The sequence below is a fragment of the Rattus rattus genome, chromosome 16 (genome assembly GCF_011064425.1).
Source record: "Rattus rattus isolate New Zealand chromosome 16, Rrattus_CSIRO_v1, whole genome shotgun sequence".
Taxonomy (NCBI): domain Eukaryota; kingdom Metazoa; phylum Chordata; class Mammalia; order Rodentia; family Muridae; genus Rattus; species Rattus rattus.
The window spans coordinates 5546390-5574223 of NC_046169.1; the positions used below are offsets into that span (position 1 = coordinate 5546390).

Sequence of the window (27834 nt, forward strand, 5' to 3'; positions counted from 1 at the left end):
GAAGGGAATACAGGTCCCCTGGAAGAGCAGTTAGCATTGCTAACCACTGAGCACCCTCTCTCCAGCCCCCAATGTATTTTTATTTAGAACTTGCACCATTCAGACTCTTCAATGCAGTGACCAAATGCCTGAAAGAAACAACTTAGAGGAAGAAAGAGCAGTACTTCAGAATTTCAGAGGGTTCAGTCTACAAATACTTAGCCTATATGCTTGGGCAGAATATCATAGCAGCAAGAGTTTGTGGACAAACCTCACAGTGGACCGGAAGCAGAAAGGAAGAGATCTTCAAAGGCCTGCACTTCCCGCCACTGAAGTGCCTACCACTGCCTTCTCTCATGATGTTTGCCGGCAGGCATGTCTGTGTGCTGTACATATGCAGTGCCCGTAGAGGCCAGCAGAGGGCGTCTGATTTCCCGGAACTGGAGTTACAGAGGCTAATGAGCCGCTAGGTGGGTGCTGGGAACGGAGCAAGGTTCTCTGGGAGAGCAGCTGGTAGTGCTCTTAACCACCGAGCCGTCTCCCCAGCCCCTGTTTATTTTATTTTTATTCGTATGTATGTGCATGTGTCTGTGTGTGGGTATCAGCAGAAGGAGGTATTGGTTGTCCGGAACTGGTGGTATAAACTGCCTGATCCGGGTGGTGGGGGTGGAGCTCAGGTCCCCTGCAAGAGCAGCCAGAGCTCTTAAGCCCCTCCCACCCCTTCTCAAAACCTTGCACCAGCTCCAGTCAAGTGTTTGACACAGGAGGCTCTGGGAGACATTTTACATCCCGACAATAACGACGAGGAATTGGTTCTCATGAGGAATAATCTCATTTGGTGAGAAACTTTACCTCTCATCTCCCCACCACCGCACCTATACCCCACCCCCACCCCCACCCACCCTCCGGTGCTGGGAACAAATCAGTCTTGTTTCTGCTTGGCAAATTCTCGACTTTCCTAATAAGGCTCCTTATATGGTGGGGGTCCCAACCATAGCATTATTGTGATGTTACTTCTTTATAAGTCTCATTTTATTACTATTATGAATCATAATGTAAATATCTGAAATGCAGGATATCTGGTGTGTGACCCCTGGGAAAGAGGAGTCCTTCAACTCCCAAAGGACTGATGGCTTGAAACCCACTTCTCCTCCACTAAACAACCTTCCTAGATATTCATTCTCATATTCTCCCTCCCTCCCTCCCTCCTTCCTCCCTCCCTCTCTCTCCCTTGCCACCTCTCTCTCTCTCTCTCTCTCTCTCTCTCTCTCTCTCTCTCTCTCTCTCTCTCTCTCTTTTTCTCTAGAGCCAACATGTCGTTCTGTTGACGGGGCCTTCTTGCTTAAAGAGAAGCGAGCCTCAAATCTCTCATGGCTCAGTGCTATGAATCCACTCTGAGGAGGAGCTGAGCAGAACGGTGTTCAACCACCCAATTCCTATTCCTATGAGGTTCTAGTGGAACTTTTGTCTAAAACCTTTCAGTCTGGGGTGGGGGGCGATGGTTAAAATGGAAGGGGTTGGAGCTATGGCTCAGCTCGTAAGAGCATTTCCTGCTCTTGCAGAAGTCTTTGGTTCACTGACCAGCACCCACACCAGGAAGTTCACAACTGCCTGTAACTTCAACGCTAGGGGATCAGACGCCCTCCTCAGGTCTCTGCAGGTATCAGGATGCACAATAGTGCATAAATACATGTAGGCGTGCAATATACACATAAAAAATTAAATCTTTCAAAAACGGAAAAACCTCTCCTTTCTGCTCCACTAAGAATGTGGGTGAAAGCCGCAGCACCGTCTGTGAGAATAAGAGCGGCACCATTATTATCTAGGGGCCTGGTATTTATACAGCCCAGGGCAAATGAAAAATCTCTCACTGGCCCTTGGTAGGATTTAATCTCTCACGCGAATTTCTATGGGGAGTTCCAGAAAAGAGGGATAGACAGAAAGACTAAATGCCAGAAGAATCCTCGTGTCCCTGGTGGTAAATACGACCCAACTGGCAATAGGACATTGTGTCTGCAGCCGAGGTGTGTGCCTTGGTGTGCTGGGCAGCAGGTCTTTGATTTAGTGCTGAGGGACTACTATGATCAATATGGTAAGGCTGTCCATCTCAGCCTCTGGGAGGTGCTTTTATGAATGAAATATTGACCTCCAAACTCCAACAAACCGTATTGGAGTTAAAGGAATGACCATTATGTTCAGGAAGAGATCAACGGAAGCCTGTGAGCTACAGTTTGAACAAACCTTTGCTTTTCAGTAATTAGGTTTCATGTCTCTTTGTGACTTTAAAGAACGCCCCCCTCAGGTAGGAAGGGGTGGTGACTACTGAAGAGCATCCTCTCTCCTGCCAGTGAGATCTCTTTGACTTCCCTTCCTGTGGTACCAGGCTCCTCAGGGCAGGGGCTCACGGAAACGAAGCAACCAGTAGGAATGCTCAGTCCGAAGAGATGTCAAAATCCTCTAAAGATATCTGCATGGGTTTAGACCATTTTTCCCATAGGGAACAAAAGATGATTTTGTGTATTGTAGATGAAAAAACCAGAGGAAAAGGTCTTCCTCCATTGTTAGCCTGTGGCAAGCGTGTGGGGGTGGGCTTTGAGTTTCTGTAGCTTTGCCTCACTTTTTTTTTTTTTTTTTTTTCTCGGAGCTGGGGCCCGAACCCAGGGTCTTGTGTTTCCTAGGCAGGCGCTCTACCGCTGAGCTAAATCCCCAACCCTTTGCCTCACTTCCTGCTCACTCCGTTCCCTATGTACAGCTAGGGTTGTGAGCTCTCAGCTTTCAATGCCGCCATCTTGCCTGCTATTTGCTGTGTGCCTCTCCTGCCATGGTAAGACTGTTCTCTTTGTCACCCTAAGCCAAAATAAATTCTGTCTTCCATAAGCTGTTTTTTGTGTGTTTGTTTTGGTTTCGGTCCTGGTGTTGCATCGTATCAACCGGAAAACAACCAATTTAAACAAGCTTCTGCTGCCTTAAGATCTTTCTCGTTTGGCTACAGCCTTAGGTACAGCCCACTTAGACCACAGCATCCTATCTCCTGCCCGTTCCACAGAGATAGGATGCTGTGCTCTTCCATGGCGGAGGCTGTCAGTTTGCCCATCAGACAGCCCCAGTTGTTTGGCGAAACAGCTGTTCCTTGGAGCAGGACTCCATGCTGGAATTGGCTTGCTACTCCGCGGGGCTGGACGCAGAGGCACCAAGTGTGGGAAGCTGTCTGTCTCTCAGATGAGCAAGGATGGAGTTATAGGCTCTACATTCAGCCACCTGCCAGACGCAGTTAACCGGGGCTTTGGCAATTCACCTACAGAAGACGCATTTTGAATGGAGCATCACGTGCTCTATATTTTCTCATTAAACTCAAACCAGATTAAATTCCCATTTGCCCCCATGCCAGACATGCATCCTCATTAGAGGAGCCGGAGGGAGCCAGCCTGGGCTTAAACCCTCCAGCACCCTCCTGCCGAGCCAGGAGCCCACCCTTCTACGTCACCATGCCAGTTTCTTAGATGTTAGCCCAGGACAGGCAGCAGGCTGGATTAGAGAGATGACTGCATCTGGTTCCCAGTGCGGCCTTCTCTTCAGCTTGAAGGGTGGGTGTCCACGAGGACCCCATCTCCCCTGCATCATCTCCACTTAGCACAGGGGCTCCTGTGCCAGACCGTGAGGTCCCAGGCCTCATTCTGTTTGTGTAGACTGTCCTCTGCAGGAAAGAGGGAACTAGCTGGGCAGGCCAAGGAGATGTAATACACGGTGACAGACTGAGTGGTCTCTGCCTGTTCAAGCTACTCATGGAGTACTGTGACTGCCATTTGCCTGGCAAGGATGAGATTTTTAAAAAGAAAATGGAGGGGTTGGGGATTTGGCTCAGTTTTACCTAGAAAATGGCAAGGTCCTGGGTTTGGTCCCCAGCCCGAAAAAAAAAAAAAAAAAAAAAAAAAAAAAAAAAAAAAAAAAAAAAAATGGAGACGGGGTTTGGGAGTCACAGGAATGCACTCTCAAGGAAGACAGAGGACTTCTGCTCATGTTACATGCAAGAGAATTCTGGTAGCTTACTTAACCCTGAGACTCTGTCTTCTAATCTGTAAAACGGGGATAGGAATGGCCTTATGGAAGGGTAACGGAGTCAGGCTACATCAAACATTTAAAGTAGCGGCTGGTGAAGAACCAGCGCCATGTACATGTTTGCATAGCCCCTCTGCCCATAAAGAATACGTGCAGAACAGATGACTGAGAAGGGGCAAGTGTAAAAGTGCAATCTTAGGTAAGTTCTCACTGAGAAGATTGTCTTAACACGACCTGATGAGAGGGAGCCATAGTGCCCGCAGGGACAGCATCCCAGGGTGCAGAGAAACCAGAATGAGCCTCGTGATTCTGCAAGCGACGCAGGCTCTTCTCACCTGCTCCTGGTGTTGGCAGCGCATGCGCAGCATCTGGTCCTGGTGCTCTGCCTGCAGACGCGCGCTCTCGGCTTGGAATTGCTGCTGCAGCCGCTCCTGCAGCTCCTGTACCTCAGCCTGCTGCTGCCAGCCCAACCTCCTTAGCTCCTCCTCGAACCGCCGCTCCAGTGCCTCCTTCTCCTTCTGCAGCTTCTCACACTTGGCGGTGTTGAAGGCTGCGAGGGAACACAGAGAAGCTTATGTTAGCACTGTGGGGAGCAGACGCTGGGATCACCCACCCTGAAGCCCTCCTGAAGCTTTCAAGAATAAAACTGAATTGGGAACCACTGGGCCGGAGAGTAACTCAGCAGTAGAGTGCTTGGCTTGGCATGCACGAGACCCTCCCAGCACCAAAAACGGATTAAAGACGTAAACAAATAAACCATAAGCACGGGATCTCTGAGGTTGAGGTCAGCCTCGGCTACATAGCAAGTTCCACGCCATTCAGGGTTATACAGTGAGGCCCTGTTTCAAAGACAAGTAAACAGAGAACTAAATAAACCGCAAACACCTCAATCGTTTAGTATAATATATTGTCAGAGAAGACTCTCTCCCCCTGAACCATTACGTTGTTCGTTGGCTGTGCCACTAATGTCTCAATTTCCTAGTGTGTATTAGCTATTTACCCACAGGGCCAGCTCGCTCAGGGGATCCGTGACACAATGGCGCCACCCAGTGCTCAGAGCTGTGGAAATTGTCCCAGTCAAGGCTCAATGTTTTCCTACTGATAACAGCTTCTGTCCCCTTATTGCTGACATTTGTTTCCAAGACTTGCCGATGCAAACAAAATTAAAACAATACAAGCATGTTCATTCATGTGCAGGGTCACTCTTCATTAAAATGAACTCCTGTAAGCGGAGGTCCCATGGCTTTTAAGACTATGGGTGTCCTCATCCAGTGGTTCATGCTTTCTTTAATGATCATAGTTAGCGATTAATAAAACTGTGACCACCAGGGGGCGGTATGGCGCTTCAAAATGTCGGGGACGGGGAACACACTGCCTGGTATGGACTTACCTTCTTTAAGAGTTCTTTTTGGTGAAAATGTTGGAGGTAAAAATAAAAGGAGTGGCTGAAAGCGAAGTTTGAGATGTTCCCAGAGGGAGACTAATCCACCAGAGGCCTGTCCGGTCGCATTCGGAGACACACTCGGGAGGAGTTCTAGAGCACTGTGGCTGTTTGAAAGCTGGCTCCGAGAAAATAGGAGTTGGCACTCGTATCCTTCCCTCACCTGGATATGGACTGCTGCTCCCAAAAGCCCTACTATGTGTCGAGTAGGTAGCCCTACTATGTGTCGAGTAGATAGCAAGGAGCAGGAAGTGTAACCAACTAGTCCAAGGTGAAGGCAAGGTCCTCTAGGGCAGAGCCAGGAGCCTGGACAGCCTCCATTACAATGTCTCTGAGGTGAGAGAACACCAGTTTCTCAAACTCATCTGACTCCCCTGAGCTTAACAACAGCCAAAGAAGGCCATCGGCTGTACCGCACACTCGGTCCTTGTTATGGTTTGAGTCAGAAATGTCTTCCACGATCTCAGACTTTGCATAGCATTCTCGGCCTAGCTATGCTATTTTGGGAGGCTGTAGAGCCTTGAGGAGGTGACAGAAGCTGGTCACCAGGTGTCACTGAAAGCTATCTCTGACGTCCACATCCTGTCTTGGCATCCTGTGGCTCTCCTAATGAGCTGGGTCATCCCAGAGCACTGCATTGTCCTCACTGGAGAAGAAGACATTTTGCTTTATTTATTCATTTCCGTTTAACGCATTTCATGGGTGGAGGTGGTTTTCCTGCACGCATGTCTGTGTACTACTTGATTGCCTGGGGCTTGTGGAAGCCAGAGAGGCATCTGGCACCCCAGAGCCAGAGTTACAGATGGCTGTGAGCTGCCTTGTGGGCGCTGGGAAATGAACCCAGGTCCTCTGCAAGAGCAGTCAGTGCTCTTAGCCGCTGAGCCATTTCTCCAGCCCTGGGTAAGCCATTTCTTTTTTTTTTTTTTTTTTTTTTCTAGAATTTCCTTACAAAACATACCCCCGAGAAAAGAAAGCTTCAATCATAGAGAAAAATGTTATCCACTTATGGGACCTGAATCTCAGGGATGCTCAGTGGATCAGTAACAAGTCTGTTGTTCCTGTATTTCAGAAGAAGAGGAATGAAGAGATATATGGAGGAGCAGACATAAAGATAAAAGTCCCAATTCATTTAAAGTCTCCCGATAGTCATAAATGCCTTTTGTCGCTTGATGTATTCTTTAAGAGGAACAAGCCAGTGGATGGATGATGGCCGGTCCTGTGTGAGACAGTATCTGTGGTATGAGTCAGGGGGGTCACAGACATGAATTTCAGGGAAAGGGGGAAGAAGGGAACTGATTCAAGGTGGTTTTAGGCTTCTGAAAAGAGAAACTATGCCGTCCACGTGAGAACTGGTAACACACATGCATACTCGGGAAGGAAGGGCTTCTATAGATGCCTGCCTGCACGGAGCCTGCTCCTTCACCTCGCACATTTAATGTGGGTGCCTGGCCTTTTAAAGGCATCGTGATGACATCAATGTACATCACTAATTCCCTTGGACTTTCTGTGCCCAGACTCTGGAAGGGCAGCTAAAGGCTGTGTGTGGCTGAAGTGCTTGGCTATTTAACCAGGAGGATTTGTTCTGTAAGTGACCCAGGTCATATCCATCTCCATAATAAACACAGTTTTTGGAAAGGGCTTTCACTCAAGGACTGAAAACCTTCAACTTCGGTGAACATTCACTTCAGGGCCCCTTTCACCAGGTACAATGGTAAATTTTAGAAAACAAACTTCCTGGATCCAGTCTGTGATGGTTTGTATATGCTTGGCCCAGGGAGTGGCACTATTGGAAGGTGTGGCCTTGTTGGAGTGGGTGTGGCCTTGTCAGGGTGGGTGTGGCCTTTTGGAATAGGTGTGGCCTCGGGGTAGGTGTGTCACTGTGGGTGTGGACTTAAGACCCTCACCCTAGCTGCCTGGATGTCAGTATTCTGCTAGCAGCCTTCAGATGAAGATGTAGAACTCTCACCTCCTCCTGCACCATGCCTGCCTAGATGCTGCCATGATCCTGCCTTGATGATAATCAAATGAATCTCTGAACCTGTAAGCCAGCGCCAATAAAATGTTGTCCTTGTAAGACTTGCCTTGGTCATGGTGTCTGTTTGGATCAGTAAAACCCTAACTAAAGCAGAAGTTAACTAAGACACAGTCATTTTCAGTGCTTCACAATTTACAGAGCCCCCATCCTACAATATGTCACCACCAATTTAGTCTTACCATGGCTCTGGTGACCCTGTCCCCAATTTGTACCAGCCAGTGAGGAGGTCAAGCAGTTGCTAGAGAGTAAATGACTGTTTATGAAGGCATCAGGCTCCCAGTCTTGCTCTTTTCCAGGCTGTTCAGTTCAATGTGTGCCATGGGGCTTGGGAGACTCTTCTCTGACACGAAGCGTGTGTGTGTGTGTATGTGTGTGTGTGTGTGTGTGTGTGTGTGTGTGTGTGTGTGTGTGTATGTGTATGTGCATGTGCATGTCTGTGTGTGTGTGTGCACGTGTATATGCATGTGCATGTCTGTGTGTGCATGTATGTGTGCATGTGTGTGCGCGCGCGTGTGTGTGCATGTCTGTGTGTATATGTGTGTGTGTGTACATGTGTGTGTGTTTACTGCCTTTAGTTTTGCATGGAATGAAGGATTTGTATTTTTAAACCTTCAGAACATAATTTCACCTGAGAGGCATGAATTTCCCCGTCAACTAACCCCAATGTCCCTATCCCTAAACATACCAAAGAACAAAGCAGACCACATAGACCTGTTCCCACTGACTAACGTTAGACACATGCATGGAAGAATCAAGGTTTTTCAGGTGTCCAGGCAGTTGACAACAGCCCAAGTGTACATGTGTGCATACACGTATGTGTGTATGTGTGTGGATGTATATGTATGGTATGCCATAGGATTTTATAATTGATTATATATGTGTATATATACATATATATGATTTAATATATTGTCAATTTTTAGAGATTTATTTTTACTTTTAGTTATATATGTGTGTGTCTGTGTATAGGCGTGTGAGTGTGTCTGTTCCCCTACAGCTGAAGCTGGTTGTGAGGCACCAGATGGGTGGGTGCTGGGAATCACACTGTGGTCCTCTGCGAGAACAGTGCATGTTCCTCACAGCCGAGCCATCTCTCTAGCCCTGACTGTACATTTTTACAACCAACAGTCTGAGCAGTATCAATGTTATTCATCATAACAGAAATGCCCATTCAATACCCTGGCTGAACTTGCGACTGGGCTGCCAGGACCCTGCACTTAGAACAATGCAGTCACTGAACTTAAAGAAAGCCAGGACACTACTTCCTGCAGAGTTCAGGGCAAGCTGCTAGAGAAGACAGGCTCTCTCGTGGGCAGCCTGGGGCAAAGGTATTGGACAGCCCGCTCAGTCAGGATGCTAGAGAATTCTCATCTCCAGATGGTGACTGTTCTGGCTGATGGATTCTCATAACCATTGCAAGACTAGACAGAACGGCCCCCTACTGCTTTCACCATTGTGTGGGGTTCTCTGAGAAACCCACCTTCCTGCCAACAAGCAAATGGCTCTAACTTCCAGTCACCATGACACGGTGGACACTGAGGAGTAAGCGTCAACTCTCAAATGAAGGTTACATCTCATGGGGATGGGGCCAGGAGTTAGTTGTGTGCTGGGTTTTGTTTTGTTGTTTTGTTCGGTCATCTTGACACAAGGCTGGAGTCATCTGGGAAGCGAGCATCTCAGCTGATGAACCACCTCCATCAAATTGGCATGTGGGGAAATCTTTGAGTCATTTTCTTGATTCGAAATTGATGTGGGAGGAGTTGGTCCACTGTGGGCGGTCCCAACCCTAGGCAAACTGAGCAAGCCATGGGGAGCAAGCCAGTGAAGACCATTCTGGTCCTCCTTCTAGGTTTCTGCTTGAGCTCCTGCCTTGATTGGGATCAGGAAGTATAAGCCAGATCAACCCTCTCCTCCCCAAATTGTTTTTGGCCAGTCTTTAATCACATCAACAGAAAAGTAGCTAGGATTAATAGACTCATGTCCCCAACATCCAGCATGGCGTCTGACTGAATCAAAGTCACCCTTCACTGGGGTCATTGCTGGTCAAGTGCAAGGTGCAACTGAAGGGCTTTTGAATGTGAGGCCAGGAAGAAGGGCAACTAAGAAGAAAAGCAAAGTGACGTGGAGTCCGGGTGATGAATCCCCTTTGTAACATAAACATCTCCCGGAAGCTGGTTAGAATGTGTTAAACATAGAGATGTAACAGGAGTTTATAAATATCAGAAAGGATATGGCTGCCATGTGGAATAAATCAGTGTCTAAAAAATAGTATAGTGGTGTGTGTGTGTGTGTGTGTGTGTGTGTGTGTGTGTGTGTGTGTGTGTGTGTGGTGGTAGCTGTAATGTATTTTCCATGGCAACCACATCTCTGGTGCGTATGAAGGGAACTGGTAGGTTCAATATAACTGTGCATGGGTAAGTAAGCACCTGTTTGGGAAAGAAACCAAAATGACTTTGGGAATGACATTTCCTAGATTAAAATTTAATCAGAGTGGCTGAGGTCATTGATTTGAATTTTTCTCATCTCATTTTCCTGTAAGAGGGGCAGGATTCCCAGATCTCGTCACGCTGGGCGGAACAACTCGAAAGGAAAATTTGTCCCTCTGAAGCTCTACCAACAAGCTCAAACTGCTGACAGCAGACAAGACCTTTGGGAGCAAAACACACTCCCCATACCACCTTTTGATTACCTACGTAGGGGTGGGAATATTTTGGGTGTCTTACCAAATTTTGTGGGGCAGATTGAATGGGAAGATTCAATTATGCTGACCAGAGAATTCTGCAAAGCAAATTTTGATGTGTTCTGTTTTTATTTTCTAAATTAATTTTTGGCTTTCTTGACCAATGTGTTCTCTAAAAGTATGTTGTTAAGGGGCCGGTAAGGAAGATTGCAAAAGGATCTGAGTTCAGCTTCTAGCATCCATGTTGGGTAGCTTACAACTGCCTGTAACTCCAGCTCTATGGGGAACTGGATAGGACGCCCTTGGCATCTGTGGGCGTCTGCACACCCTCCCCCACATGCAGCCACTCATCTTGGGGTTCTTCATGCGAGTGGAGGTCCCTCCTTAGGCTACAGTGGGGGTACCCAAGCCTCCCTCATTTCCCCAAACCCTCCTCCACCTACTTCAGATTCAAATCAAAACTCAACTTCTTCAGGGTGCTGAGTGACTGTCCACTTTCACTGCACATAACACGCATCTGGGAGATTAAAAACCTACCCAGGATTTGGTCTCCAATATTTTGTTTCTGCTGCCCAGAGAGAGGCACTCCAGGGGATGCCGACAGGCACTACAGCAGAGGTCCACGCATAAGCGCTGATTCTGACCGGGTGCCAGACACCACGGGGACCAAGCATGAGGATGGAGATGGGGGCTTTTTAACAGCTACTGGTGGACTTTAGGACAGTAATTTCAGGAGTGACTAGAGATGGCCAATCCTATGCTAGAATCTGTAACATTTGAGCTATTCCTGCTTTTGGCAACATCGGCATTTTTAGACATTTTAGAAACATCCCCGGCCCCCTCTCTTTCTTTCCGGTCCCCGCCTCCTGTGACTCCCGTAGGACCCAACGGATAAGTGGTATAAGGAACAACAGGGCCGCTCCTGAGGGCAAGGCTCTCTCCCTGGACCCTTCAGGAGTCACGTCTGAAGGCTTCGCTTTCTTCTTTAAGAGGGAGCAAGTGCAGACCACAGCTCTAGAATTTATAAGCTGAGGACAGAGCCCCACGTTCCCTTTTGCCTTTCTTCGTCCCAAAGGTGATCTCCACAGTGGAGCAAGAATCTGCTTGGGGAGCAGAGCGGCCCCTGGGATGAATGCTGAGATGAATGGACCCCAGCCAGGGACTTGTGCTTTGTCTGCTAGGGCTTGTTTTCCCCTCCTGTTTGGCAGATGAACCCTGCTTCTATTCTTAGCACTAATGCAGAAATCAAATGCCTCAAAACTAAACAAATCCGGCTGCATTTAGATGTTTCCGGGGATCGCTAAAGGCGGTGGCACCCCAACCCAAGTGCATCAGATGGCCTGTCCTCAACCCAAAACCTGCTCTCCGGAGGCCAGACATCCCTCCGGGGAGATGCTCAGCCTGCAGAGATCTCTGCTCTCTGTATCTACACGTTAGCTGCTGCACCTCTGTGGAGCCCCTTGTGAGCAGCTTCTTCAGGAATCGGCTGAGGAAGAGGAACCTGAGGGTCAACAAGGTCAAGCCTACTCTTCCTATTAGTCAGAGAAGCCCCAAAGCCTGGGCACCAGCTACAAACATACTCGTATTCAGGAGAAGCACATTCACAGGCTGGCTTCTGCATCTTGGGGTACCAGCTCGATATCACTCACAGGGCGACTCCACAGAGGATCAAATCCCGCATGTTTTCCTCATGCCTAAGGGATAGTGTGTCTGTCCAAGGTGTGTGTCCTAACAGCTTAATGACTAGGGAGCTTGTTTATTTTGTAAATTTGGTGTGAGCTAAAGTCATCTGGGAAGGGAGAACCTCAACCAAGAAAATGCCTTCATCAGATGGCCTGGGGGCATTTTCTTGATTAATGATTGACATAGGAGGGCCTAGCCCACTGTGGATGGTGCCATCCCTAGGCAGATAGACCTAAGCTATATAAGAAAGGTGCCAAACATGAGTCTGGAAACAAGTCAGTGAGCAGCAGTCCTCCATGGGCTCTGCTTCAGTTCCTGCCTTGAGCTCCTCCCTGTCCGACTTCTCTCAATGAAGGGCTATAAGCTGGAACCTCTCCTTCCCAGGTGGCTTTTGGTCATGGTGTTTCTCACAGTTGTAAAACCTAGCACAAGGGGTTGGGGATTTAGCTCAGTGGTAGAGCGCTTGCCTAGGAAGCGCAAGGCCCTGGGTTGGGTCCCCAGCTCGGGAAAAAAAAAAAAAAAAAAAAAAAACCAAAAACCTAGCACAAATGGCAGTCAGGGGAGGGAAGTTTTCATTTACATTTGTTTGCTTGGATTTCATTTAAGGAAACTACAAGGTATGATTCCTGCTGGTCAGGCTGGTTCACTCCGAATGAAGGAAGGCTTATCGGTAACTTCAGTTCCTGGATCCCCAAAGATCCATCTTCATACTCCAACCTCTTAGCTGGGGAGGGGAGTGGGGCTAAGCCAGACAAGTGAGCTACATCAGCCAACACACGGGGCCCCCAGGATCTCTTAAAAGCTCCAAGGTCACCCCGGTGTTGGGAAACACTTGTTTGTTCCTTGACATTTGCCTGGCGTTAGTCACATTTCATGCTTCTCTGTGATAGTGTATCTGGTGAAACGGGGCTTCAGCTGATACTTGATAAAAAGCACAGAGTGATAATCACCGTGAAACAGAGCCCAGAGGGTGGTATTATCGACCCTGACTCTAAGGTTGGAGAGCTGTGCCGGCCAACAGCCCAAACATCTCTCTCCCAAGTAACCGTGCTAGTGAGGTGTTAGGGCACACAAAGTTCAGTTTAAGCTATGTCTGCTTGCCAAGCGTCAGTGTGAAGGCTCTATCTGATGAGGTGGCTGTCACTATGAATCAGAACTTTCTGGAATTCTATCCCTCTCTCTACCCGAGTTGCCTCCATGATACTTAGTAAGGAGTCACCTTGGGAGACTGACTGGGTTGCAATTGAAGGTTCGCAGCTGTCCTCAGGTCCTGTCACCCGGGAACTGGCCTGCAGGACAGTGTGGGTCAGACTCTCCGAGTTCAGGGGCTGAGTGGCGTGGAGGAGGGGGATCTTGGCAGTTAGAGTTGGAGAAGAAGAAATGCCATTTTGATCGTGTAGACTTGATCTGTCTGTGGAACACTGTTCTTGTAGAGACCATGGCCGGTCACCTTGGGGAGGTCTCTCGGAAGTGTCAGCACAAAAACACATCGTCTGGGGGAACCCAGGGCTCCTTCAGGGAATACCTAACAAAGACCTCTTCAGTGAGGAATAAAACCAGCTCCTGACCCCAGCAAGGACACTCTCTGCTGCTCATGCAGGGGCTGCAACAGATCGTCTATGCAGGAAGACCCCATAGTAGTGAACTGGAAGAGAACCCGATGGCTTCAAGGAACGAGATTCAATCTCCATGGAAACAGTGACAACAAACTCAGAGGGTGACATACTTTTCCTTCTCCGGTGGCTGCTTGTCTAACAGCTTCAGCGACAATCCTATGGGCCTCAGGTTTTTGGGAGTGCCCCTCACAGGCTTAGCCAGGGCTGGCCTTGCTCAGTTAAACCTATGTCTGGGTTAGTCCTCCAACTCTCGGGGTGGAGACCCTGCTGCTTAGATCCCATGGAGGTAGGGCAAGGCATAGAATGGCGTGCTATTTGCCGTGTTCTCAAAGGGCCCAGCTATCCTTGGAGAGGAGAAATAACCACTTCGGAGCCATTTCAATGAGAAAGGAAGCCCCAAAGCTTACAGAAGAGAAATAATACAATAACAAGGAGAATGGGGAAAGCTACAGCTGAGGCCTACTGCCCTGTCTGTCCTGCTCGCCTGAGAACCCAGAGCTCCTACAGAAGGCTGGACTGCTGACAGTCTGTGTGGCCAGCCACCTGCCAAGGGTAGCCTGATGGGTCAAGTTCTTTTACTCAGTGGAGGAAATCACACCTACACACAGAGATAGGCTTCCATGATCATACGAGGTATACGAGGAAATGCTGGCTTGTGAATAGAACAACAGGCCAATGGGAAAAGGCCATGTTTAGATTTCACTAACTGATTTCTGGGGACACGGAATGGTGGGTTGGCAAGAGGAAAAAAATGGCACGGAGAAGGGAGAGCATCTCAGGCCCTCATGACGCTGGCCTGTAAGTCTAGCTGCTCAGAAAACTGAGGTAAAAGAGTGGCTCATTTCAGGCCAGTCTGGGCTGCAGAGTGAGCTCAAGAGCATCCTGGGTAACTTAATGAGATGGTGTCTCAGATAAAACATTTTTACAATGTCTGTAGCTCAGGGTTCTAGTGGCTACTTGGCATTAGCAAAGCACTTGGTTTAATCCCCAGTCCCAGAGAAAAAGTAAAAGGATCCGTGGGGAGGGGTGGGGCATGGCAAACACCTTTGCCAGCACCTCCCATAGAGGGGAAGACTGACTCCTATCACATTCCGGGGGTCTAGGGATCATCCTTATCTTGGCAAAGTGTCTGAATGTACTAGGCCATCCCATGAGCTAAAGATTACACATTTGAATATGATCCCTCGTAATTTTGATCCAACCCTTTTTGAAATGACAGTGCTCTCACATAGAGGTGCATACAGCTGTAGGAAGCCACGCAACACGCATCTCACATAACTCAGAGTAGCTCAGCTCTGGAGGTGCCTAGAGGGAGGGACGCTTGTGACAGCCCGAGATAGAGACTGATGTGTGTGCTGTCATCCATGAAGAACAAGACCTGATTAGTCTCAATGCTCACTTCGAGAAACTGTCTCTGTAATAACGGACTTGTAAGAATTATGGCTCCCTGTGAGGCCTAGTGACCTACCACTGTGCTGTAAGGATGCCTGCGTCACTGGCCTAGACAGGTTTGATCTGGCTTATTATAGAAAACACGGTGGCTTTTGTTCCACACCGAGACACGGGGGAAAGACATTCTTCACGGTCTTTATCGGAAAGCAGGCTGAGAATGGAGAGTCCTTCGAGGGGAATTCTGAGTGCTTGTGAGAAAACTCCAGGAGAACAAGACAAAGAGTCTTGTGACTTCCGTTTCTTCAAGAAACATGAATTGTTCTTTGCATGCTTCCCTGCTCCTCCCATGTGTAGCAGGTAGGAGTTTACTTTAGATTACTCACTACAACCGGATACTATTGTTCATATGCCTCTATGAAAAAAATCATGTTTTTGACATTTGCAGCTTGTGACCGCGTATAGCTTAAACTCGTGAGTCTACTCAAGTGACCTTTTTAACCCTCAGACTATAAATTGTCTGATGCTCTGAATAAAGTCGGTTATTGCATGGACTGCCTCAAGGCTAGGTTTCTTTCTCCCAGGTCCCACCACCTCTACGGCGGTACATGGTGTTCGTGTTAGTTACCCTACTTACCCACTTCATCCCTGATGTTGGCGAGTTCGATCGACAGCTCTTTCTCTTTTGCGAGGGCCCTTTCGCTCTGGAAAAAAAAAGGAAAAAAGAAAAATGAGAGTTGCCTAGTTCTAGGCTACATAAGCATCGTCATGTGTCTAATAAGGAAATCGCGTTAAACACGTAAGTCTATTCCTGAAGACGAGAACCATTTTCCTTATATAAAAAGTAACAGAACCAAGTCAGAATCATTCATTTGCGTCATTGATATACAATAATGCCGGCAGCCATCTTTTCTCTGAATCACACTGTTACATCATCCCTGAATGATTCTAAGTATGTCTCTGTACTACACTTACATATACTAACATGTATTATTATAGACTACAGATTCTCATTCAGCTTTTTTATGATGGTGATTCTTGCCCATGAACAACTCATGATACTATACACACACACACGCTCATTTTTCTAAAACCAATTGTTCCCTTACGCTTACTTTTTTGTCTATTACTGGTTAGTTATCTAACAAATAAAGAAAATCCAGGCAGAAGCCTTGGTATGAAACATGTCTGTCCATCATAACACCCGACCCCGAGGCTTCTGGGTTTGGAATCTCTCTGGGCATTACTACCAGGCATAGGAGGTACTGCATGCTAGAAGTATTATCTAGGGCAAAAAAAGCTACTTGTAATTCAGTGGTTGCTTGTTTTTACATCAGTTACAATCTGTGATCTAAAATAGTTAAGCACCGGAATACAAACTCCATATGCAGTCTGCATCTATGACTCACCACAGATGGATTCCTAAGATTTTTACTGCTAATAATAAGGAAATACTACCCATAAATCAGAGATGTGAGCTCTTCAGAGAAAGTGCCCAGCCATCAACAGAATGCACTTGTAATGCAAACTATGGTCCAGAAAAGTTTCCTTTGACTAAAATATGGACCAAACACCCAACATGGGTATCTTTGAGGCCTTGTGTTAGTTGACTGTTGTCTATATAGTGCCTGCATGGTCAATGTCCCACAGACGTCCATGTGTTAGAGAGAATTGATCCCCCAACCAGGAGGCACTGTGAATCTTTAAGAGGTGGGGTCTCACGGGAAGTCTGTAAGTCACTGGGAGTGTGCGCTTTAAGGAAGCCGTAGGACCCTGGCTTCTTCTTCTTCCCAGCCATGAGGCAGCAGTCAGTTTGTTCTGCCTCAAGGTCCCCACTGGTGCCATCCAGGACGTCCTCCCGAGGCCCAAAGCAATGGCCCATCTGATTGAAAATTTGGACTTCCAAAAAGCGAGCACTGACTACCCTTTTCTGTTTCTAAGTTAATCGTGTCAGGTATTTTGTTACAGTGTTGGAAGGCTAGTGCAATGCCCCATCATTACCGACCTCCCTTGCTTTTTTCATGGTCAGTTTTCTTTGTCAAATTGACTAGGGTCATCTAGGAAGAGAGAACCTCCATTGAGGAATTGTTTCCTTCACAGTGGCCCATGGGTGTCTGTGAGGACATTTTCTTGATTGACTGGTTAATTGACTGATTGAAGTGTAAGGGCCTAGCCTACGGTAGGCGATTCCATCCCTGGACACATGGTCTTGCGTTGTCTAAGATTGAAAACTGAGTAGGCCATGGGGAGCAAGCCGATGCAAAGTATTTCTCTATGGTCCATGCCTTAACTTTGCTCAGCAATGGAGTGACCCAAACAAACTGTGAGCTAAATAAACTCTGTCTTCCTCAGGTCACCTTTTGGTCCTCATTTATCAAGGCAGCAGAAAGCCAACAAGGACAGTGGCTACCTGAAAAACTAGTAAAAACAGAAAGAACAGATGGCATTTTCATTTCATTTAAGGTGCCATGAGGTTTAATGCACACAGGTCAGGTTGGTTCAATCTCCACATAAAGAAAAGCTCATGAGGAGTTTCAGTTCCTGGACTTTCAAAAATCCACTGGACAATGGACAATGACAAGAGCATGTAAGCCAAGTAAAACCTTTTCCTCCCCAAGTTGGTTTTGGTCAGTTCTTTTGTTTTGTTTTGTTTTGATCACAGCAGGAAACTGAACTAGAACAGCACCTCTCATGGTCCTGTGCACTGTGGGACCAGAGGCAGTTCATACAATTGTGCTTGTGTGTGAACTGCACCTAGGCCAACGGTTTTCAACCTGTGGGTCAAGATCTTTGGGGGGGTCCAGTGACCCTTTCACAAGGACCTGAGACCACTGGAAAACACAAATATTTACATTACAATTCATCACAGTAGCAAAATTACAGTTGTGAATTAGCAACAAAAATAATTTCACGGTTGGGGGTCAGCACAACATGAATTAAAGGGTCTCAGTGTTAGGAAGGTTGAGAACCACTGATCTCGACTAAGGTTCGCAGGGTTGACTGTGGGCTCCTGGGAGAGCCTCAGGGCAGCCAAAAGGCCTTTGCTAAGTACTGCTATGATACTGCAAATGCTTGAATGAAACTCTGTCGTCATAGATAGGGATCTGGAGAGGTGACTTGGTGGTCCAGTTACTATTTACCACGAGCAAACTCATGGCACGGGTACCATATCTCTTCTATAACTGAGAGAAGAAGGGCCATCTCTGAGAGTGTAGGCCCCTGTCAGACACTGCCTTTGTGTTGCTTTCCGGCCTCACAGCTCTGAGACATCAACTTTGTGGCTGGAGACATTTTGCTACATCAGTGGGAATCAATGAAGGCTCCCCAGGTTGTCCGTGAAGCTTGGTCGTTCCTTCAGCCCACAGAAATTTTGCTTTCTCTGAATTCAGGAGGCAATGACAGAGCGTATGACTTCCTAATCCTCAGAAAACTCCATTTCAAGTGTCATGGCTACTGCACGGGGTCAGAATGTGGCGGGGGAGGGGGGTAATTAAATGAGTTACATCATGGAATACAGCAACAGTGCCTGTGTCAGTGGTTGGTGGTGTTATAGATCCCTGGTTACCTATGATTTTATTTGTAACTAGCAGACTGATACCTGGATTTATTTATTTATTTATTTATTTATTTATTTATTTATTTATTTATTTATTTATTTTGGTATGAGTACTCTGTCTGCCAAGTACACCTGCAGGCCAGAAGAGGGCATCAGACTCCTTTATAGATGTCGTGAACCACCACGTGGGTGCTGGGAATTGAACTCAGGACCTCTGGAAAAGCAGCCAGTGCTCTTAACCGCTGAGCCATCTCTCCAGCCCTCAGGACTTTTTCTTTTCTTCCAAACTTGTTCTAACTGTAACCTATAATGGCCGCTTGACAACCTCTTGGACCAGTTTAGTACTTTGGAGAGGGGTCATTTCAGTAGTTGCTTTATTTAAAACAAACAAACAAACAAACAAACAAACAAAACCAAAACAGTAAGAAAACTATGTCAAGGATAACTTGGAAAAGTCACAACCATTACTTTACAAACACAGCCAGAGAACGCAATCTTGGGTGCATCTCCTCAGCTGAGGGCTAGCACGAGAAAGACTCTGTCAGTGAAGACTCAGAGAGCATGGGACAGTGAACTGTCAAGACTACTCACTCCAACTTCAGACCCAAAGCCAGTGCTTTCCTTGGTTTCTCACTGTAGCTGGCACCTGACGTGTACAACACCGTCCCACGGTGGGATCCCCCACATCACAGCAAACAGCTCTGGACCTTCTAGGTGACCGGCAGGAAGGAAACGGACCCCAGAAGGGAAATGGTCGAGCTTTCAGTTATTTGCTTTTTAATAAAGGTTCCACCAAACACTTTCTATTAGCCACACATAGAATAATTGTCTCCTTTCCCCATGCCTTCAAACACAGCTGTCCCTCTGTGTCTGTGGGAGCTGATTACAAGAGCCCTCCCAACCAGGATACCCGAACCCATGTATGCTCAAGTCCTTTATAAAACAGTGCAATTTGCAGAGATCCCATTCTGATTTTCCTAGGGCAGTGGATCTCAATCTTCCTAGTGCTGCGAGCCCTTAATACAGTTCCTCGTGTGGTGACCCCAACCATAAACTTATTCTCGTTGCTACTTCAAAACTATAATTCGCTACTGTTATGAAACTTAATGTAAATACCGAATACGCAGTATATCTGACACGCAACCCCCAAAGGGGTCTCGATCCACAGTTGAAAACCAATGCCCAGACTTTAAAACCACATCTCCATTGTTTCTAATCTTGACTGTGGTGTAAATTCCTTGTGATTCGTTGCTACTCTGTACTAGTCAGGGGACAATCACAACAAACACAGAAAGACCAAAGTGCCACATGTTTTCAGTGTTGATGTGGGATGTGTGGTTGATTGACTGAGACCGAGTTGATCGAGTACTACATGGTGGTAGCAACTACAGGTCCTGAGGCTCGCCAGTACTCTCAATGAGCCCTGGACTGTTTTTCTATTTATGGGGAGGCAACAGGGGCTCTGTGAGGAAGGGACCAGCTGGCTTAGAAATAGAAAACCCAGGCCCAACTATCAAACACCATGCACATCAATGTTCTTCCCACCCCTCCCCATGTAGGTGTGACCTCAAGAGCCAAGTTGGACATGGGTTGGATGTAGCACTCTTGGTCATGTAACTTCCCACGTCAGAAGGGAGGAGAGGCAGCCAGCTGCCACTGGATATGGCTCTGTGAAAATTCTCTAGCTGTAGCTCCTGACCCCGCCTCCATCCTGGCAGCTTACGCTACCCGTGTTTGTCCTTGAAATTGACTTGTGGGTTGCATGTTGGGACATTTCCAGTGTTTGGTGCCTCGGCCTTCTGGGCTTGTAACTCCAGATAGGGTAGCTGTTTGCTCCCCGCTGTCGGTTCTAGACGGACCTTTCTGATGCCCCTGGGCACATCCCTGTTGAAGATGTTGGCTCTGCTTGCCAAGGCCGACCTGCCTGCTCTGCCTCTTCTGGTCAGGGCCTTTCTTCCTTAAGTGCTCGATTCTGAAATGACATCAACCCTTCTGCGTTATGAACCAAGTGAGCTATTGTGCGATTCCTGAAGGCTGAACCAGAATGACGTCATGACAGCTGCAGTGGACAGCAATGGCGGTGACCTTAGGACCGGCATTGTCTAGGTGAACACCGAGGACCACTTCCACTTGTTTTCAGTTTGCTGCGTGCGTGTGTCCCCCACCCCTTGGGGAACTGCAGAGGCTGGCAGAAGTCTTGATCTTGAGAGGCCCCTGGGCTCTGGGGACTCTTAAGAGTTCTTCTGCGATGATTCCAAGTCACTCTTTGCACTGCTCCCTGGATGAAGGCAAGTTGGGAGGATTGGCATAGGAGGAGGCCGGACCAACACATTCCTAAACGGGGAATGTGTGGAAAATTCCTAACTGTGGCCAAGCCCGTGAACGCCTGTGTTCACTCAAGAGCGCTAAATATAGATGCATCGACCATCCACGCTGTCTTGGTGACAGAGTCCAGGCACTTCAGAGGCCGCGAAGGCCAGTCCTCTCCGGTGACTGTTTAGTCTAAGACAGGCTTCACTTCAAACGGGAACTCGTGGAGCACTTATCTCCCCAAGTCAGTGCTCACAGCTTCTGGGCGTCATCTTCCACTTTGTTGGAACCTCTCCTCCATGGTCCCGGCTTTCCTGTTATCTCAGTGTGGTATAAAATCTTAAATGTGGAACCCAAGATGGTCAGGGACCAGGAAACACCTGATTCACCCTTCTTCTCCAGTCCTGAACATAGGTACCATAGAAGGTCTAATCCCCTAGAGCCTCCCAGTTTCTGAAGACTTGGTTCCCCATGCCACAGACTCTTGAGAATTCAGCCATCCCTCTTTCCCAGAAGCCACCCATTCCTGTAACACGGAGCAACTGGACGAGTGGCCAAGCCTCCAGCCAGTCTGCCATACTCTGTTACCTTAACCTGCTTAGTCTGGTGTTATCTGTTCAGATGGCTGACACTACCTCAGGGACCTGGTGGTAATAGGAAGTGAAACAGTCTCTCCTAGTTGACGTCACACGTGGGACTCCACACTCGGGCATCGCCCATCCATGCCCCTTCTTGAATGAGCAACCAATCCATAAAACTAAGGCTGTATCCCAGTATTTCTGGACGGCTTCCTCTCCAGTGAATCTGGAAATAGAAAGCTTATTCACCTCCAGACACTAACCGAGTGCCTACTGTGTGCCAGGCGAATGGCGTTTTGGCCTCTAAGAAACCAGCATCTCAGAGTAAGCCCGTGTACCAGCAGTTACAGAGGAGTGTGAGATAGCCCCGGAGGCTAGGGTGTCTTGGAGATTTAAACCGAGGTCAGAGGAGAAACAAAAAGGGCCTGTGAAGGGACCACCTTAGGTAGAGGTCAGGAGAAACAGTGATACGAAATGGCACCAGGGGGCTTCTGGGAATCTTTGTCACCCTACCAGATGAACCCATAGTCTTTGTTCTGTGTAGCTTTTGATTCTGTCCTGTGATTCTCACTGTAAGAATTCTTGTTTGTCTGGAAGGGGTAAGGAGGACAAATGATGAAAATTCATTGTAGTCTGAGGATGCTTCTAAGCCTGGTGTGTGTGTGTGTGTGTGTGTGTGTGTGTGTGTGTCTGTCTGTCTGTCTGTCTGTCTGTGCCCAAGGACTCCTAATAATCTTTGCTATATTTTTAAAAATGAAGTATTTATATCCAATTCACTTATGTGTATATGTGTGCGTATATGCGTGTGAATGCCGGGGCCTGTGGAGGCCGACAGAAGGGTCAGATCCCACGGAGCTAGAATCACAGGCAGTTGGAGCCGCCTGAAGTAGGCGCTGGGCAGTAAACCCAGGTCTTCTGCCCTAAGAGCCAAGTGCGTTTAACTGCTGAGCCATCTCCACTTTCTTTAACGGTCCTAGCCCGGTCTGTGTAAGTGCTAACCGCAGGCACCGACCATATGGTGTGGACCCCGGTGCACACAAGGAAATAAGTAGGAAATATGAAGACTCAGTCAGGAGCGGTGGTAAACACCTGCGATCCCACAATTTGGGAGGTGGAGGCAGATGCTGCAGGTTCCTGGCCAGCTTGGGCCAGTAAGACCCTGCCTCGGAGAACAAAGGGGGGAGGGGTCTTCCTTAGTGTTCTGGTATGTGAGGACATAACTGGGACCTGTCTACTGTGAATTACACGGCATGCACGGCACACCTACAAACTAAGCTGGGAGGAAGCCGGGAGCTCTCCCGGAAACAGTCCCGCCTCTTACCCTTAAGTCTCGCTTAACTTGGTAAAATGTGTCCCACTGGGAAGATACTTTCCTCGGCATCTTCAGGAGAACTAGTCCCAGAACACACGTATCCTTGCAGCAATTTCCACCGTTTTCTGTGCATGGACCATTCATTCATTTTCCAGTGTGAATATTAAAAAAAAAAAAATGTGGCTCTGTATATCAGAGCTCTGGGAGGGGATCCCTAGAGATATGGGGCAACCTTTAGTTTTCCTTCTGCTACAGTTTCAAGATAGTGCTGACGCAATGGTTGAGATGATCAATAAGTCTTCATTTCTTTCCCGACTAATTAACACGAAGCTACGGTGTTGTTTGTATAACGACCCACTTTTCTACTGTGAAATGAAATATAACAACAAAAACAAAGAAAAGCCCACTCGACACAAAGTGCTACTCATATTTAATACTCTTCCATACACTTCAATATCTAATTGTGTGGACAATGTAGTCAAACCCTGTGTTAAAAGAAACTGGAGGGACTGAACTTAAAAGGTCGGTCCAGTCTTTGTCCCTGTGCATGCTGGGAGAATCACTAGTTAAAAGAAACATCTTGTTTACCCGGGAGATGGTGGCTAATGAGGGAACATCTTCCTAGCAGGAAGATAACAAGGGTATCCACATCTGGATGGCTAACAAGCAACTGGAAACAGAGACGGATGAGGTCAAGGAGCAGGAATGCTAATCGAACAGGCAAGGCAGGAGCATCCTGGTGTGCAAGCAGCAGAACGAGAAGCCAGCAAAGGGAATTTTGATACATTTGTGTTGCACTTAAGACACTTTTTGGCTCTTTGTGGATTCTCCATTCCTTTCATTTACCTTCCCCAAAGTATGATCTCCCCTGTCAGATTGCATCTCTGATAAAAACAAACAACAAAACCAAACACAACCTTCCCCCAAATAAAATGAAACCCAGCACCAAAACCAAACAGTAACAAAACCCTGGCACATCCACCGTTTTCCATTAATACAAGTTAAGAAAACGCAAGGCTGGATTCCAGGCTGGAGAGTTCTCTGCACTCCCTGCATTGTATTTTCCACAGAGTCCGCTGTGAGAGAGAACTCTCCTCTTGTGCTTCATTACGTCAGAGCAAACACACCGTCCTGATGAGCTCTGCCCGGAGCTCCATTCCCGCTCCATGTCAGTCTAACAGAACCCACCCCATCCTTACAGTGATTCAAAAACTCCGCCTCAACCCCACAAGCCTCGCCTATGATTCTTTCCCTACTTATTTCCCAGTCATGTGGTAGCCAGGACCTTCACTTAATTATCCTTTAGTGTGTAATTCTATGTTACATGTGTGTGTCATGGATGTCTATACGACCTGCAATTTCTCTGGAAAACATGGCAGTGCAAGGGAATTAGTGACTGGAAAAGGCCGGTTTCTAATCCTTTAATGTTTCTAAATCCTTTGATAGTCTACAGCATGGAGGACAGTAGTGACGTATACGACGGATCAGAGAGCTTGAGGTAAGATAACAGGCATGGATAGCTTTTAAAGACTTGTTTATTTTTATGTATACGGGTGTATATTTGACTGTATGTATGTATGTATGTATGTATGTATGTTCAAAACCTACATGCAGTGCCCGAAGAGGTCAGAAAAGGGCATTGGATCTACTGGAACTACAGTTATACATATGGTTATGTGTCACCCTGCGGGTGCTGGGAATTGAACCCAGGTCCTCTGCAGAGCAGCCAGTGCTCTAACCACTCAGCCACCTCTCCAGCCCCAGTACGGACAGTTTTTAAAAACCATTTTCTTGTTTAGCAGTTTTGTTTTCCTTTTGCTCCCTAGGAAGGTTGTACAGTTTTTCCTGGTCCATCAGGAGGAGAGCCATGCTGCTGCTTTTCTCCCCTCCTTTTGGAAAGGACTTACAAAGTTACTTTCAGATCTCACCATCTTACAGTGAACACCTTAGCTACTGTGTAATCAAACTGAAAAAGAAAATGTTATCTCTTAAGTTCAAATGTCCTCTCTCACAGTTAAGTGATGCAATAGGAAAGGTTTGTTTTTGGAGGGATAACAAGCTGGGCCAGAGCTATCAGGGAAACTTCCTGCGGACTTTACTTCACCCTAACACTTTTCAAACTGTGTTGATGCTGGGTGGTAAGGACTAATAGAGGGCAGGGCTTACTGTGAGAGGACTAACAGAGGGCGGGGCTTACTGTGAGAGGACTAACAGAGGGCGGGGCTTACTGTGAGAGGAGAGGACTAACAGAGGGCGGGGCTTACTGTGAGAGGACTAACAGAGGGCGGGGCTTACTATGAGATGACTAATAGAGGGTGGGGCTTACTGTGGGAGGACTAACAGAGGGTGAGGTTTACTAGGACTCACAGCCAGCTATGCCCAAAGCATGAGGCAGAATGAAATGCTATACCTAGTCTCCTACATCACAGTGCCTGCATAACAGCTATGGAGTGAAGGAAGGACTTGGGCACACTTCTTATGATGTGATCCTGATGAAGAGCAAGCAACAGCAAAACAATGCCTTCTCTTGTTTTAAAAGAAGTCCCACTCCTTTAAAAGTCGCCCAAATACGCAGCTATTTTGCTGGAAAACTATTCTGAAACATGGCAAAGAAAAAAAAATCAAGAAATATGGGCATGAGAGTAATGAGAAGGTCTATTAACACAGTTTATCATTTTACATTTTTGTCACAGAAAACTGAAGTACTGAATTTGGGGTTTCAAAGCTAAAACAAAAGACAGCTCCTCAAACGTCATGCTTTGAAAGAGATCAATAACAAATTATTTTCCAAAATCCTTAAATACAATAGCAATATAAGGAAGGTTATTTTTATTACTATTACTATTATGATTATTATTATTATTTATAGGAATTTGATCTAACAGAAAACAAGGGCAGACTCACTTTAAGATCACTTATTCTCACACCAAAAAGATGATCTCCATCTCTCTCTCTCTAGGGTCTCACTATGTAGTCCAGGCCAACCTGGAACTGGCTCTGTAGACCAGGCTAACCACAAAACCACAGAGGTCTGCCTGCCCCTGCCTCCTGAGTGCTGGGATTAAAGGTGTGCACCATGACACCTGGAAATTCTCTATTCTAAAAGATTAAAAGATTCTCTCTCATTCTCTCTCTCTCTCTCTCTCTCTCTATATATATATATATATATATAATGTATATGTGTGTGTGTGTGTGTGTGTGTGTGTAATAGGATCTTATTATGCTGTCCTTGTGGCTTTGAATTCAGCGTCTATCCACCTTATCCACCTCATTGAGGAGTCGAGGCTCCATCTCTGTGCCTGGCTTTATTTCTGGAACTTTTGGACCTGGGTTTAGGAATACCACCTTTAGAATATTACCTTGCCTTTAGCAAACTCTTGTCATAAAGCTCTCTGACTTCTTCTTGCAGCTGCATCTCTTGGAAAAGAGTGGCTTTGGTGGGAAATGTATAGATGCTTCCCAGTATGTTGATTTATTGAAAACACACACACACACACACACACACACACACACACACACACACACACACACACACACACAAATACAACTTAAGTTCTGACTCTGGCCAACAAAAGCCAAATTTCCCTGAAATGCCTGCCCCAGAACAAAAGTGAGCTTCAAGTTTAGTTTTCTTCGATGGTGTGTGAGCCCACAGGAGGTCAGCGTTCATGAGCAGAACCGACAGAGATGATCCCCAGGGACTGCCCTGTAATGAGTTTTAAATTAAACCATATATTTCCTTTTCACCTGGTCACATACTAGACTCCAAGCTATCTCCTAGTCGATGCCACCTGGTAAAAAGGAGGCAATTTCAGGCTTCCTGTATCCCATGAGATTCCATTTCATGCCTCTTTGATGAAATATATATCACAGAGAATAGCTTTTGATAGTAGTTATCTAGAGATGGAATTATAAACATCACACCCCTCAGGAAGCAGCCGACAGCAAAACCAGACTTTGCAGACTCTACAGTGCTTTCCCTAAGTCCATTTCGGTTCTCTGCCTATGAATCTTCTTTCTAGTGAACCCTCAAACTCCCTGGCTCATCAGGTGTTGGCCCCCGTGTCACTCCTTTGTGACAGGAAAGCCATGAAACAACCTAGACCCCTGTGCCTTCCTCTCTCACAGGGGCCATCTAGCAACCACGAGAGATGCTCTTTAAACCCAGCAGGATAAACTTTCAAAGTTCCGCTCTGGCTCAGCAAAAACATTTTGCCTAAGCTGACCCATATCCCTCCCACACCAGAACATCCTAGGTTTCCCAGGTACAGAAAATGCACTAAGAACCTTCCCAGGATTCCCCTGGCAGTTTGAATTTCAAGACCTTCCTATTATGTCTGCAAAATGCAACAGTTTTATCTGAGCCTGCGGGAACATAACATTATGTAAGGCTCTGCAGAGCCCGGGAGGATAAACGCTTTCCTGTAAGCACCACTCACGATCCAGCACCCTGGAAGGAGAACCCGGAGCTTCCTGCTCACCAACAAAGCACACAGGCATGCGAGGAGGAGGCGGGGGCCAGAGGTGGATGCTCACACCTTCTCTGCCCAGACCCAGGAGGGGGTAGGGGGGAGAAGAGAGGAAGAGCCAAGTACCGTTTTGTCCAGGCACTGAAGGCAAATATAAGGCTTGCAGCAGTGGTGGCCCATCCTGGCTGGCTGGTTCCGCAGCACCTGCATTCACCGAGTCAGCTGAGGTCCCTAAGCCGAGGTGCAGGCTCCCAAAGGGACGCCCCGGGGAGCTGTCACAACTTCCATGTGGTCTCCCGACTACCTTATTTCTCCTGATAACTTCAGCGATTGCAGAGAAGAGGACTCGGGAGGAGAGGGCGGGGCGGCTGGCAAATCCTCCTGCGAGGGAGGGGCGGGAGTGGGGCGGGAGCTGGGCAGGCGGCGCGGCAGCGGCAGCAGCAGCAGCAGAAGCAGCAAACCTAGGGCCACCTAGTTTCTGGGAATCCTCAGACCCCTAGCCTTTGACAGTGGCATCTCCCTGAGCTGACAGCCTGGCTGCTCTGAGCCCAGCACTGTCTCCGTACTGCGCAGACACGCCTAGAAAGGACTCAGGGCACACACAAAAGGAGACCCTCGGGGATCCTAGGGTGGAGGGTTAGCTGAGGCGTGCCAGCCCTGACTGCCTGTCTCGCCAAGGAGTAAACACATTTATAAACGTGACCAATGACAAGGTCTCTCAGCCCAGTCC

The 27834-nt window shown here is 47.4% G+C and overlaps 1 protein-coding gene across 1 annotated transcript in view; it reads right to left on the reverse strand.

The window, feature by feature from the left end:
- The window catches only part of Mtus2 (microtubule associated scaffold protein 2), a 44862-nt gene extending 17413 nt beyond the window's left edge, over nt 1-27449 (reverse strand). Inside the window, exons 1-3 of the mRNA XM_032886382.1 lie at nt 27231-27449; nt 15517-15583; nt 4371-4585 (exon numbers count right to left, since the gene is read on the reverse strand). Coding sequence (XP_032742273.1) covers nt 4371-4585; nt 15517-15583; nt 27231-27314 — 366 coding nt within the window. The 5' untranslated portion in view covers nt 27315-27449. The remainder of the gene's footprint in view (nt 1-4370; nt 4586-15516; nt 15584-27230) is intronic.
- Between the last annotated feature and the right edge of the window lie 385 nt (nt 27450-27834).